The sequence below is a fragment of the Sinocyclocheilus anshuiensis genome, unplaced genomic scaffold (genome assembly GCF_001515605.1).
Source record: "Sinocyclocheilus anshuiensis isolate Anshui unplaced genomic scaffold, SAMN03320099.WGS_v1.1 scaffold249, whole genome shotgun sequence".
In the NCBI taxonomy this organism is placed as follows: Eukaryota; Metazoa; Chordata; class Actinopteri; order Cypriniformes; family Cyprinidae; genus Sinocyclocheilus; species Sinocyclocheilus anshuiensis.
In genome coordinates this window covers 1,758,452-1,772,816 of record NW_015540871.1, presented here as the reverse complement: position 1 = coordinate 1,772,816, position 14,365 = coordinate 1,758,452, and the positions used below count along the sequence as shown (strand labels likewise).

The window sequence follows — 14,365 nt, the reverse complement described above, 5'->3', positions numbered from 1 at the left end:
CTGACTCCCAGAGTGCATTGCGGCATGAATAAATTATACAGTTGCTTTGTTTTACAGTTGTTGATTTTATTTGACAATTTTATTTGCTGTCTTGTGTCAGTAGTAGCACATCAAAAAGAGCAAATAAAATGGTTATTGTTACAATTAATAAAAATAAATGAAATTGAATTGTTACCATTGTTGTGATTCGAAGTCTGTGTGTGACTTTAGCATATTACCACACACTATTTAAGGATTATATAAACACAATTTTAAGCTTAAGATATTTATGAAAAATAAATTTTGCAAAAGTTAATTGACTAACACAAGCACAAAAAAATAACACGTTAATTTAATTAGAAAATAAGTCACTTTCTAAAAGCAACGTATTTATTACTTTTCTTCCCTTGAAGCCAAATTACTCTGTCTTCACGATGCATTGCTGCGTTGTATTGAAAATTCAACATTCAAGATGACTTTGGGAAATGAGTTAATGCAACTAGTGAAAGATAACTGCAGACACTGAGGAAATGGGTGAAAAGTCTAAGACTAGTTTTCTTTTCTTCTTCTTCTGTTGTTATGTTGCACATTAGCAACATATTAGTGCACTGCTGCCTCTCACTGCTTTATTAATGTCACTGGTTCTTTTGTGGCTACTTGAATATTTTACGTAAGTGACAACAAAATTAACAAACTTATACTAAATCAAAATAAAAACTGAAATTAAAAAAATAAAATTCTACATAATAATAAGCTGTATAATGTAGCAAGCTGTAGTCAGTGTTGATCTGAGCTGAGAATTTCTCCCTGACAGTGATTGTGTAGCAAGTAATAACAGCCTTTTTAATTATATTTCATTTATTGTATATTACACTGGTTTGTATTTTTAGTGTTTAGTATATTTAATATGTTTACATCCACTCATTTCTCATAACTATGTGCAGCAATAGACTATTTAATCATGATAAAGTTAAGATTCAGTTTTACTCTAATTCCCCATGACCTTTCTCCTTCAGAGGTCAGCCAGAAAAACTGCAGGTTGATTTATCATGCAAATTTATGCGAGATTTATTCAGGTCTAATTATTAGACATTGTCTTACATATTTATGTTTACATTATATTATCAGTGAGGAAATGTGTGAAAGGGATTTTGTTTGTGTGTGTGTGTGTGTGTGTGTGTGTGTGTGTGTGTGTGTGTGTGTTGAACTGTGAAAGTGTTTAATGATAGTTTATATGCAAACTATAATCTCTAATTTGTATAGATTCACAGGACTAATTTAATTTAATTTTACTGTCAAAGGCTTAATCAGGTTTTATCCTTAAGTTATACATCATTATGACATCATTATAAAGCTTCAGCCTCCCGTAGCAGGCGTAACATCTGCCGCATCACATCCAATAAAGGAATAGACTAATCATCAACATTTCAGTTGTTTTAAATTAAATCCATCACTTAATGAATGGAAAAGCGATGCATGCCTAAATGGTATTGCGAAATCTCAAGGATTTTTAAGGGAATTATGAAAGCCTAAAATAAAAATGTGATGGTCTTTTGTGTGTGCGTAAGTGAAGTGGGCAGCGTGGAGCGGGACCGCTTGTCTTTCTTGAGAGAACTTGAAAGTGGGTCGATTCTTCTGCCTCCTGCTTCGCTGTGAGGTAAAGAGATGAGCACGTCTGAACTGGCAGACCCTGAGTTATAAAAAGTGAGAAAGCGAGAGGAAAAGAAGCAGAGAGTAAAGGAGACAAATAATGCAGCTGGTAACAATCCCATCCAAAATAAACCTGTTTTAATGCTGGACCTTCCTGCTCTTTGCTTGCATTATATAACAGTTAAATAACTGGAGATGCAGAACCTTGTGTGACTCAACGTCCATGAAACCAACACACATGTCTCTTCTTCCTGCTTTGTGCTTGTTTTCATCAAGTTGAAGAAATTCCCTTTTAAAGTGATCTGTGTAGATCAGTTTTTGAGGAACTGATTATTTTATGCAAGGTTCAAGCTAATGAAGTCTCATGTAGACAGTGAATTTAGATCATGTAGGTGGGAACAGATTGATGTCTGTGTGTGTGTGTGTGTGTGTGTGTGTGAATCCAATAATTTCCTACTGATTTTAAGGATTATTCTGCATTGGCATTAAACTAAAACCTGACCTAACTCCACCTGACTGGTACTGTCACATTAGCAGACCTGAATCCATCGGTATTTTAGTTCCTCTTTAATAGGCACGCTGATATGGTGAGCTAACAGCTAACTAAACTCAACAATAAATGAGGGCGTGAGTGTGTGCACAAAGAACATGTTAAAATTAAATCATCATATATCTATAATAATAATTTAGTTTTTCATTAATTACAATCCTGTAATTATGTATTGTTGCAGTTTTCAGGGTCCTGTTTGGCTTAAATTTGGTAGCAGTCTTATTAATGCAGTGATTGATAGAAACAGAAACATGCTACTTATGCAGCTTTATTGTGAAGATATTTTCATTTGTACTGATCTACACATATTAATGGTAGCGGTAAGAGTAAAATCATCAGACACATGTAGACATGTTTTAAATGGAAACGGTGAAATAAATGCTGGTGAAATCAGTCATCAAAAAGTATACATTATACAACAATTAAAAGGTTACTTTGTTACACCAGTAGGTGGCAGCAAATGGCTATCTTTATGAGTGATTCAGTGAATCATTCACTCAGTTGATTCTTTCAAAAACATTGATTCATTCAGGAACAAATCAAGTGGCTGCTTTCATAGGTCACTGAATTATTCACTCAACCATTTAGTTCAAAACCACTGATTCTTTCAAGAATGAACCAAGTAACTGCTTTCATGAATGAATCATTGAATCATCACTTAACCGATTAGCTTAAAAACACTGATTCATTCAGGAACAAGTCAGCACTAACGGTTCACACTTGATACTTATTTGAAACAGTTACTCAGTAGTAGTAACTGTTTTAAAGGTCTAAGTAACTCAATATTAACTTCTTGTTTATTGAATTGTTTTATAAAATATCACACTCGCAAGTTGTAGTGGCAATGTTGATTTGAGCTGAGCATATCTCCCCAACTGTGATTATGTAGCAAGTAATAACAGCCTTTTTAATTATATTTAATTTATTATAACTCACATTTTATCTGATTTTACATTCCTGTACATCTGTGATCGACTGCTTTCTGAAACTGTTTGACAGTAAGTGTTCTGCTAGAATGAAGGTCTGTGGAGCAAAACTGTGAGCAGATGAAGTGTTTCTCTCTCAGCTTCTTTAATGATGTCTCTGATGGTTTTCAGAAGCATATTAAAGATGAAACCCACATAGACATACATACACATACTTATGTGTAGTAAAATATTCGTTTTTAAGATTAAAAACTGCCTCTGCCTCATCAAACATTGACATTGTTAGCAGTCTTGTTATTGTAATTTCTCGTGGGATGAGTCTCCACAGTGACTGAGAAAGAGAGACGGGGGATGGCGATCTCTTGTTTGGTTTAATTAAAAAGCCTGCTATTAACACCAGGGGAAACAAACAAGCTGGTAATCCGCCCCAACCGTAGTGAGTTGAGTGTTTTTGTAATGGTATTGCGAACATTAAGGGCAGAACCAGATTGTTTCTCAATCTCACTGTTTGAGTCTAATCAAATCTTCCAGGGCAGAGCTAAATAATGAACACTTCTCAAACATCTGATGCTGAAGATGGGGAGATAGGACACCGCATGCAACAGATAGAGAGGCGGCTGTGCGCTGCTACTTTTGTTTGCTTTTCTCAGTCCGTGTATGTCTGTGACTGTGTTTCTGATTGTGTGACTCATCCATAATGGACTTGTTAGAGAAAGAGTTGTTTCTCAGTCAGTTTGATGGCCCCTAGGCGGTAATAGCAATTATACAACAGCGAGGAAAGGTCTCTTTGCTGTGTCTGCAACCACGGAAAGAGAGAGGAGGAGTGATTGAACAGTTGCAGTTGTTTAGTTTTGTTTAACAACATCTGACCGATGGCACCTCCTCCCTCTGGATGGATTTTACATATCTCCTGGAATTAACTGAATTTTTGCTTTTTGTGTGTGTTTCAGCCATTCTCTATACTGTATATCCACCAGACTAATTCATCCTGAATAAGTCATTACATTTGATAGGGTTCCATTTAGAATATGCCTTTGGCTTTTTAAAATAATTGCAATGTTTTGAATGTGAAATGTGCAGCGTTTACAATGCCAAAAGAATTAATTAGTTCAGTTCAGTTAGGTCTTACTGTACTTTCTGGTTGTGATGGTTAAATCGAAAAGGGAATTTATGAGATTTATTTTTCCATTTTGTCAATTAAGACAGTTTAAGTCTTATTTGGTTGGGCTTTGCGAACCCCAGGGGGCTTGTGTTTTCATGAAAAGCTAATAATTAATAATAATTTAAGTTAAAAACAATCAAAATTAAAAACTATAAATGAAATATTTTATTGCATGTTTGACCATTAGCCGATATCAGGGAACCATGATCATGCAAATGTGTTGTTTAATTATTTAAACATTTCTCATGTTAGGTCAAAGGGGTTTGGCTGACAAATACGTTTGGGATACATTGTTAATTTTGAATGGCTCAATGGAGAAATATGTTTTTGTCCTACAAAGTGTGTAGTAACTGCATCTGCCAGGAGGGCCTAACTAATGCTAACCAGTTTAAAACCTTGTTAAAACATTGGCAACTTGGGTAACACTAGTGGCACAGAAATTACACATTTCTCTTTTAAAAAGATCCTTGGTGAAAAGCCAGTGTTGTTGTTGAGCAGCCAAACTCTAGAGGCCATTGTAAAACAGGCTGTTGCTGTTTTAATGTGTGCACTAAAACACTGGTAAACAACTCCAATGTTTAGTACTGGCTTTGTGTGTTTGAAGCATAAACAGCATAATGGAGGGTTCTGTGCACATGTGTATTTAAGTAAAATATGTTTTTGCATAACTTGGTAGGATTTACGTCAAGTAAATCAAAGGGTAAAACAAGAACGAAAAAGCAACAGATAGGAAAAGTGTCTCCTATTGAATATGTGATCTTATTTTTGCAGTGATTTCATTCTGAGAAATTGAGGATATACTGTAAATATATGGGTAAGAAGAAATACTAACTCAATTAAATGGAACCAGCCTGAAGTTTATGTACCATATACATGTGTGTGCGTGTGTGTATATGTGATAAAAAAAATACAGTCAAAAATGTATTATTAAACACTACAATTTCAAATAAATATTTTAAAATATTTTAGTGTGGGTGGGTTTTCTATTGTGATATTTTAAAATGTGATTTCTGTGATGGCAGCCATTACTCCAGTCTTCAGTGTCACATGATCCTTGTGAAATCATCATATGCTCTTTTGCTGCTCAAGAAACAATTCTTTGTATTATCAATTTGTAAACATTGTGGAAACCATAATGGATTTTTTCAGGATTCTTTGATGAATAGAAAGTTCACAAGAACATAATTTATTTGAAATAGAAATATTAGGCTATGTAACATTATAAATGTCTTTTCTGTCACTTTTGATCAATCTGATGCATCCTTGCTGTATAAAAGTATTTTTACTGAGCTTAATCTATATAAATATATATATATGCATACATGTTCAATTTAGCCAGTCCAAGGGTGTCAGGACTGCCACTGGTCTCCCTTTAAAACAAATTGGTGCATGACACCCCTGTCTGTTTCCTTCCTGTCTCTACTCTGCCTCCCCATCATTCATAACCTCCTCCTCTCTCTCCTCTCCATATGCTCCTGATGGGCTCCCAGGCGAGCAGAAGGCAGTCTGTCTCCCTGATGGCAGCATGTGTGTGTTTCGCTGTGGTTAAAGGAACAGCCAGGGGGAAGATGAGAGGGGAGGCATTAGAAGATGTATGTTAAAGGGTTAGTTCACCCAAAAATGAAAATTCTGTCATAATTACTCACCCTCGTGTTGTTCGAAACCCGTAAGACCTTCGTTCATCTTCGGAACACAATTTAAGATATTTTTGATGAAATCTGAGGGCTCTCTGACCCTCCCATAGACAGCAAGGTAACTACCACGTTCAAGGTCCAGAAAAGTACCAAGATGATCGACAAAGTAGTCCGTGTGACATCAGTGGTTCAACTGTAAAGTTACGAAGCTACAAGAATACTTTTTTGCACAAAGAAAACAAAAATAACGACTTTATTCCACATTTTCTTCTCTACTGCATCACTTTGGACGTGCGTTCACGACAGTACCATGACGCGAGCGCGTGGCGTCATGATACTGTCATATTTCATAGCCCTCATATTTCATCAAAAATATCTTAAAGGGGTCATATGATGCTATTTTAAAGAAACATCTGGGTTGTGCTGTTCTGTTGTAAATATATCTTAACCAATGATTCCTAATTGCAGCTACTTCCAGAAGGCCAAATAAAGCGCTTTTGCTTTCGCACTGAAACACACAGCATCTCCCTGACATGGCTGCATCAACACTACTGCTGTTCCTGAAACCACGCCTTCTTTCTTTGCATGCACATTTGGGCGGCATTATGCTAATATTTCCACATAGTGACGTAGACATGTGGGGGCGTGTTAGAACGAGCCGTTTTAGGTAGGCGTGGTTGACTCTTAACTTTTATAAAGAATATCTCTTTGGATTTGAGACTTTAGTCTTTGCAACTTTACAGATCTTCTTTATGCACCAAGAGCTTGTAACACTCCAAAGAGAAAGGAAAACTTGAAATCGCATCATATGACCCCTTTAAATTGTGTTCCGAAGATGAGCGAAGGTCTTATGCGTTTCGAACAACACAAGGGTGAGTAATTAATGACAGAATTTTAATTTTTGGGTGAACTAACTCTTTAAGGGTGCTAAAATTAAAATACAATTTTTGTATTTCAATACAAAGTATGTAGCCTTTGTTGTCATTGCTGGTTCTTCAATGTACAGTGTCCTAGAATGTGCCAGGGGTTTTCTCTTCTCTGATTGGTCACCTGTTTCACAGGTGTATTTTGATTGGGTGCAGCTGCTGTCACTCCGTTCCACTTAACTAGAAGTCACACACTCTTACCAAAATGTATTCTTATGTTAACATGCTAGTGTTGCCACTATGATGCGGATGGAAACTTTTTTAATTTAGGAATTGTGAAATTGTTTCTCTTTTTTCTTTTTTTCTTTTTTAGCTGCAAACTAGTTTTGTAGGGAAAGTAAAGATGTAACTGAAGTTATTCTAATCTCTGGAAGATAAAAAAAAAGGTATCTTGAATAAATATGCAGCAATATGCTGTGCTGTAAAGTTATCAGAAAATTCACACACTCATTGTATTCAGCACAAATATTGCCTTTGCACACAGTATTTCTTCATAACAGTGGGATAAAGATGGCTTTAGTGTTTAGAGTTTGTTAGCTCTCATTTTCTCTCCCTTACTCCTTCTTGTTCGCTAAACATCATTGTTCTCTTGTACTTTTTGGAAAGGTCTTGCTAACACGTTCTCAGGCTATTTTGCATTGATTTTGCCTGTCAGAGTAATTCTAGCTTGGCTTCTGTGATGGATGGAGGCAAACAACCCGTCTCCACTTCCGGCATTATGTGCTCTCTCTCTTTCTCAGTGCCTGCGGCAGTTACCTGCTTTTAGCACATCAGATGGGTCGACTCTCTTCGCTGATGATATCTGCTTCCATGCACATGTCAAATCAATGCCCTTTGTTTCCTTACACTCAAGATGGTTATTTTGTTCCAGCATTTTGTCTTTATTAGAAGAATGAGTAGCTGAGGGTACTGTATATGATCTGAGATGAGAGAATGAGGCAGCAGGGTGCAGTTTTCTTGAAATCAATGCTTGAAGGCTTTTGGCTTTATTGCATTAATCTGGTCCATTTTGGACTCAAATTCAGCCGACTCAAAAGCGGTCCCCTTTGACTTTACACTGCCTTACTTTAATCTAATAAAGCTCTGAGCAGAGCTACATGTGATTGCATTATTTATCATACACATTAAATGTAAATTTACTGTAGTTCTTGCATAGTAATCATACTTCAGCTCTAGCATTTTGTATGTTTTACTTAAAGGCACAGTATCGACATGTAAAACCATGAATGTCTCCTCATTACCATAGTTAGAGGACTACAACTACTATTATTGAAACAGGTTTATTTAAACCCATTTTAATATTTAGAATGTTACAAAAGATTTCTATTTATTTAATAGTTCAAATAAATTCAGTTCATTTGAACTTTAAACATTGATAATAAGAAATGTTTTTTGAGCAGCAAATTAAAATAATTTCTGAAGGATCATGTGACACTGAAGACTGCCGATAATTCAGCTTTGCCATAACAGGAATAAATTACATTTGAAAATGTATTGAAATTAATAAGATTACACAATATATTATAATAGCTAAGACCATCACATTACCATTGGCTGGGCTTTATTAGTGCAGTCACCAATATGCAGTTGTGCTCTGAACAAAACACCAATGAACAACTTTAATTATCACTAAATTATTCAGCCTGTTTAAAGGGGTGGTTGATTGCGATTTCACTTTTTTAATGTTAGTTAGTGTGTAATGTTGCTGTTTGAGCATAAACAATATCTGCAAAGTTACGAAGCTGAAAGTTCAATGCAAACGGAGATATCATCTTTTAAAATTCTGGCAGTTTAATGCCTACAAAAATGGCTGGTAGGGACTACAACGAGCTTCTTCCCGGGTTCGTGATGTCACAAACCCAGATAAACCCCGCCCCCGGGAACACGCAACGAAGGGGTCGAGGCCATGCTGCGCTGCTTTAGAGAAGCGCACTAGAGGCGGTTTAGCCAATCACAACACACTGGGCTAGCTAACCCATTGCCTATTTCTGAGGGAGGGGCTTCATAAAAGCAGGAAATGATCAGCACGTTTCTCAGAGAAGGGACAGAGCGGTGTGGAATAAAGGTAAATTATGTGAAAAATAATGCGTTATTTTAAAAATGAAGCATTAACACATGTTAGACTGCACCCCATAAACACAATCAAGCCTAGAAGAAAACCAGTGAACCACCCCTTTAAGTGAACTGAGCATGTCCTTCTTGTGTCCATTCAAATCTCTTACTGCTAAAGCTAACACAGTTTAGTCACTTTGTCAGGGTGTATTAGTGGTTCAAACTCCCTAGAGCAAGTATCATGGTAAGTCGGTATCAGCTCTGTCTGTCCTTCAACAGGCCGCTCGCTGAAAGATAATGCTCCTCCTCAGGAGAGTATGAGTGCTATTAAAGTATTCGATGCTAACAACATTAACCACAAGGTCATTCAATTTAGCCGTTCCTCAGGAGCACCGCTGCTGTCTATTTCTCCAGAACAACCCTGATGTTTGTTTAAAGCATCAGCTCTGCTTAATAAAACACCAGCTGCTTTCAGATTCAATGCTTCAAATAATATCTGAATAATGCATTGGATGGTGATGGTGTTTTTAGCCCCAAGCTTCCTGGAAGGGGGTGAATGGGCAATAGGGAGACCATAGTGACAGTTGAGTCAGTGAAAAGAGTGATTCAAATCCCACTCAGCTGGAAGCACATGATATGAAGTTTCACAGAGAGAATGACTTTGGGTCTTCATTCTGTTTTCTCACGTTTAAAATGGCACATATTTAACTATACTATACTATAATATAATTTCATATAATTAATATAATATAATATAAATATATTAAGTGCCAGTTCATCACAACAGTTCATACTTCTTATGACAGGCTGTCAAAAAATTCTCACTTTGACCTAATTTACATTCACAAAACTAAAAAAAGTGAATAATCACACTTTAATTTGGCAAACTAGAGAATAATTTGTTGTTGCCACATCACTGCACTATTTGCTACTAGTGGCAGATATTTACACTACAGCTCAAAAGTTTGGTCAGTACATTTTTTAAAGAAATGTCACCTTTTTATTCAATAAGGATGCATTAAATTGATCAAAAGTGACAAAACATTTAGAAAGTTAAAAAAGATTTATATTTCAAATAAATGCTGTTCTTTTAAACTTTCTGTTAATTATTAAAAAAGTATCATAGTTTCCATAAAACTATTAAGCAGCACCAACTATTTTCAACATAGACAAAAATTAAACAGGAATGTGAAACTAAAAACTGCAATTATAGAAATAAATTATATTTCAAAATACATCAGAATAGGAAACAGTTATAATACTATAAATTAACTACAGGTTTTGTTGTACATAAATTGTTTTACCATTTACTGCACATTGTTTTTCTTCTCTTTATTTCCCTACAGCGGCTAATGAATGCACATTCACAGAAAACACTTCCTTACTTCCTCGTTGAAAAATAAGGTGGATAATGCATGATGAATAAATGAAGGACCATGCAAACAGACAAATCAGTGCAGATATAGTGTACCACTATGTCACCTGCAGCTTTCAGCAGTTTTGTTATGCTCGGTGTGTTCCTCTAATCTGGCCTCAGGTTTAAATGCAGTATTCCATCACCAGGGGCTAGATTTTAGCCCATTAAAACATTCAGGTACTTCATTAACATTTTATTAACAAAATTACTCCACACAAGCAATCAGGACCAATACTTGCCTTTTCTGACCTCACTCCTGCTGAAAACCTTCCAACACACACAAACACCTCACAACATCAAAAACATATACTCTCATTTCTTTTAAAATGTATTTATTGATGCGTTAGTCATAAGAGGTTTGAATCTGTTAACATGTGAAAGAGAAAATAAGTGAAGAGTAGTAGCTAGAAGGAGGAATGGTTGATAAATTTTAAGTTTAATGCAGTGATTGTGTGGGTGTTTGTATTTGTTTGTTCAGGGGCTTCAAGGAAGCTGACAGTGAGGCTCATAAATTCTTGACAGAAGGTGCTCGGGAAGGTTTTCGGTTGGAATTGAGGATGTTTACCGAAAGCTTCTGTTTACACAAAAAAAACGACACCAGCAGTGTGAGAAGCGCCTTTCTAGTTTTCGTGAACAGCAGTCAGAGAATTTGCTCCTCGGTGTAGGATTTAATTTTTTGTATTATGACTGAACAATGTTCCTGTTTCTTTTGCATAATACAAAAGAGAGAGATGATTTGGGAATCAATTCTTGCCAACAGCACCAAAGGCAATTATCGTGCGTGTATATGAAAGAGATATAAAGGGAATGAAAGAGAGAATGAAAGATAGAGAGAATGAGGAACTTAACTGTGGTTAATGTTTTTTTTTTCAGCCAGTCTTGGGGCCTGCTTTCCGAAGCAAGGTAACCATACCCAGCCACTCCCATATCCCCTCATGTCGGCCTGCCTCTGGCCAATCAGAGCCTCTGACTGGCCTATCATTTTGTTTCACTGGTTTTGTCAATTGTATATCAATGTCTTGTCTCTGCATACTGCCCGACCACAATGGATGGGTGTTGTCTGCGTGCCATGTGCATTAGCCGCTGTTCCTGCCAGTCTTTATGAGCGAGAGAGAGGGGGTAGTGAAGCTACATGTGCATTAGATTGCGCCTCTTGTCCTTGGAGGCAGTTTGGGAATGCGTAAACGTATTTGTGCTGCTCTGTCAGAAGCATCATGCACTTTTAAACTGAGGGGGCCCGTACAGTGTCAAGGTTTGGCTGGTTAGCATGATTCAGTTTGCCCCTGCTGGTAGATGCTGTAACTACACCATCTGTCTGAATCTTTCTTCAATGACGGTCATTTGCAAGTATCTGTGGATTCTGATAATAAATTGTAGGCAAACATATAAGTCACAAATGTTTCACTATATTATAGAATCACCCTTTTAAAACAGATTTTAAGAGCTTTCCTCACCTATATGTGGCCTAATGGTTAGAGAGTCAGACTCGTAACCCAAAGGTTGTGGGTTCGAGTCTCGTACCGGCAGGGATTGTAGGTGGGGGGAGTGAATGTACAGTGCTCTCTCCCACCTTCAATACCATGACTGAGGTGCCCTTGAGCAAGGCACCGAACCCCCAACTGCTCCCTGGGCGCCGCAGCAAAAAAATGGCTGCCCACTGCTCCGGGTGTGTGTTCACGGTGTGTGTGTGTTCACTGCTGTGTGTGTGCACTTTGGATGGGATAAATGCAGAGCACTAATTCCGAGTATGGGTCACCATACTTGGCCACATGTCACGTCACTTTTTTTCACTTCACTATACATTTTTCCCATCTTCTGAACTCTTCTTAACTAACTGATTAAATGAAATGTCTGTCATCATTTACTCACCCTCACGTCATTCAAACCCATTAATTGTTTGTTTTTTGACACAAATGAAGATATTTTTAATATTCACTCATACTTTTTGTTCATCCATTGAAAGTCCATGCAACCAAAACTTTTACACATCAAGAATTACAAAAAACATAGTAAAATTAATCCATATGTACCAAGTATTTAATCCAATTTTGAATGTTTAATCTACAGTAAGCCTTCTGAAGAGACATGATTGCTTTATAAGATTTAATTTCGCATATGAACATTGATTAACACACATACATAGAGCACATCAAATATGGTATAGACGGTAGCTCAGATGTGATTATTTGACACATGAGAAACTAGTGAGTTTTGTGTGATTACTTTTGCAGTGTCTTACGCTGCATCTGAAATTGCATAATCTCTTGAGTAGTTACTTATTTTGAATAAAGAAATTGCTTCGGGACTGCTAAAAAACTTTTTTATATAGTATATATGTGTGTAGTATGAATGTAATCTGGGCATGCTATATTCGACATGTTGTCATTTTCACATGACCTACCAGCATCAGTTCACTTCACTGGCATTCAGAAATCCTCTCCTGCGGCCTCATGGGATAATAATTGGATGTGCACTTCAGAATCTTGCCTGAAGTAGTAGGTCATCTGGGTACTTTTTGCCTACTCTTTTATGAGTACTGTGAATTCCATCATACTGCTTTTATCATACTGTTTTTCGCCTGCTACTGTATATTGTAGGGAAGGATGTTATTTCAGGTGCAGCCTTAAAAATTATATGAGGGTTAATGATGATAGAATTTTCATTTTTGGGTGAACTACTTTTTTAAGTTGTTAAAAAGTGCTTATCTCATAGGGCATAAAATCAGCCTGAACTACCACTGGTGCCCCCCTCAAAAAACATTGTACATGATGCCCCTGACGTCTGTAGCCAACTTTTTAATTGCTTTTCTCTTCTAGCTTGTATAAACATATTTTCACGTGTATATATGTGAATTTGCATGCAGAGGTACATGCTCATGCAGGATGTGTGCCAGCATGTGTGCTCGGAAAGTAAGAAATGCCACATCAGATGACAACGGCGAATGGACAGGCAAAGCAAAATGTAGCTAATCTCCTACAGAGAAATTTTGGCTCCATTCTTTTTTTTTCTGATCTATAGATCAGTGCTTTTCCTTTTCCTTAGTTCCCTCTTTTCGACTAAACCTGAGATCAATAACTTTGCAGGGAGCAGCCACTCGCTCTTGTGCTCCTTTCTGTTGTAATAAGTCTAACATCTCATGCCATTTTTCTCTCTTCCTCCTTTTCACCCCATTCTCCTCCACCGTCTGTCTGTCTGTGAATGCATTTGCACTGTTGCATGCGTGCGTGTGGTCATGCATGACCGAATGGATGGGCGCGTGCTGGTGCCACACTCTTCACATTCCTCAACTCCTCCTGGCCCCCTTTCATCTCTCTCAAACCAGACCTGGAGCGTGGCGGAGGTCACATGATCTCCACCGATGACCTGGAGTACCCGCGTGAATATCGCACGCTGGGAAACAGCACGCGACGCTTCTCCAACGTGGGGTTGGTCCACACCTCTGAACACCGGCACACGGTCATCGCCGCCCAGAGCCTGGAGGCCCTCACGTTGTGCTGCCAAATATTTTTTGGGAAACTGCGATACTTTTTTCAGTATTCTTTGATGAATATAAAGTTAAAAAGAACAGCATTTATTCAACGTATAAATATTTTCTAACAATATGGCCCTCACCAACCTGCACAAGGCCGACATGGAACGCAAGCGGGACGCATTCATGGACCACCTGAAGAACAAGTACCCTCCTCAGCACTCCCTACCACCCTCTCCATCCCCCTCGCATGGCAGCATGAGGGGCACCGCAGAGAGAAGCGCACGTGAACAGGTATGTACGAGGTTTACCTTGTTTGATGTTGCTGGATCAATATTATTGTTAGTCATGGAACAACATTCTGATTCACCAATCATATTCCAGGGTTAAGTTTAGGTCTTTTTAATCAGTCAAACCCTCTGGTTTTAGGGGTAGTTAATAGTTATTTTGTTTTATTTTATTATTTTATTTTATTTGAATACTTCTAATACTATTTTAATACGAATTTATTATTATTATTATTATTATTAGGACTATTTTTTGTTTTACAAAGTTTATTTTAGTTTATTATTTTATAATAATAATAATAGCATATTATAT

At 37.2% G+C, this 14,365-nt stretch overlaps 1 protein-coding gene across 1 annotated transcript in view; it reads left to right on the top strand.

The window, feature by feature from the left end:
- LOC107688136 (SRC kinase signaling inhibitor 1-like) overlaps nt 1-14,365 on the top strand; it is a 108,094-nt gene that overhangs the window by 28,456 nt on the left and 65,273 nt on the right. Inside the window, exons 2-3 of the mRNA XM_016485717.1 lie at nt 13,619-13,779; nt 13,904-14,059. Coding sequence (XP_016341203.1) covers nt 13,642-13,779; nt 13,904-14,059 — 294 coding nt within the window. The 5' untranslated portion in view covers nt 13,619-13,641. The remainder of the gene's footprint in view (nt 1-13,618; nt 13,780-13,903; nt 14,060-14,365) is intronic.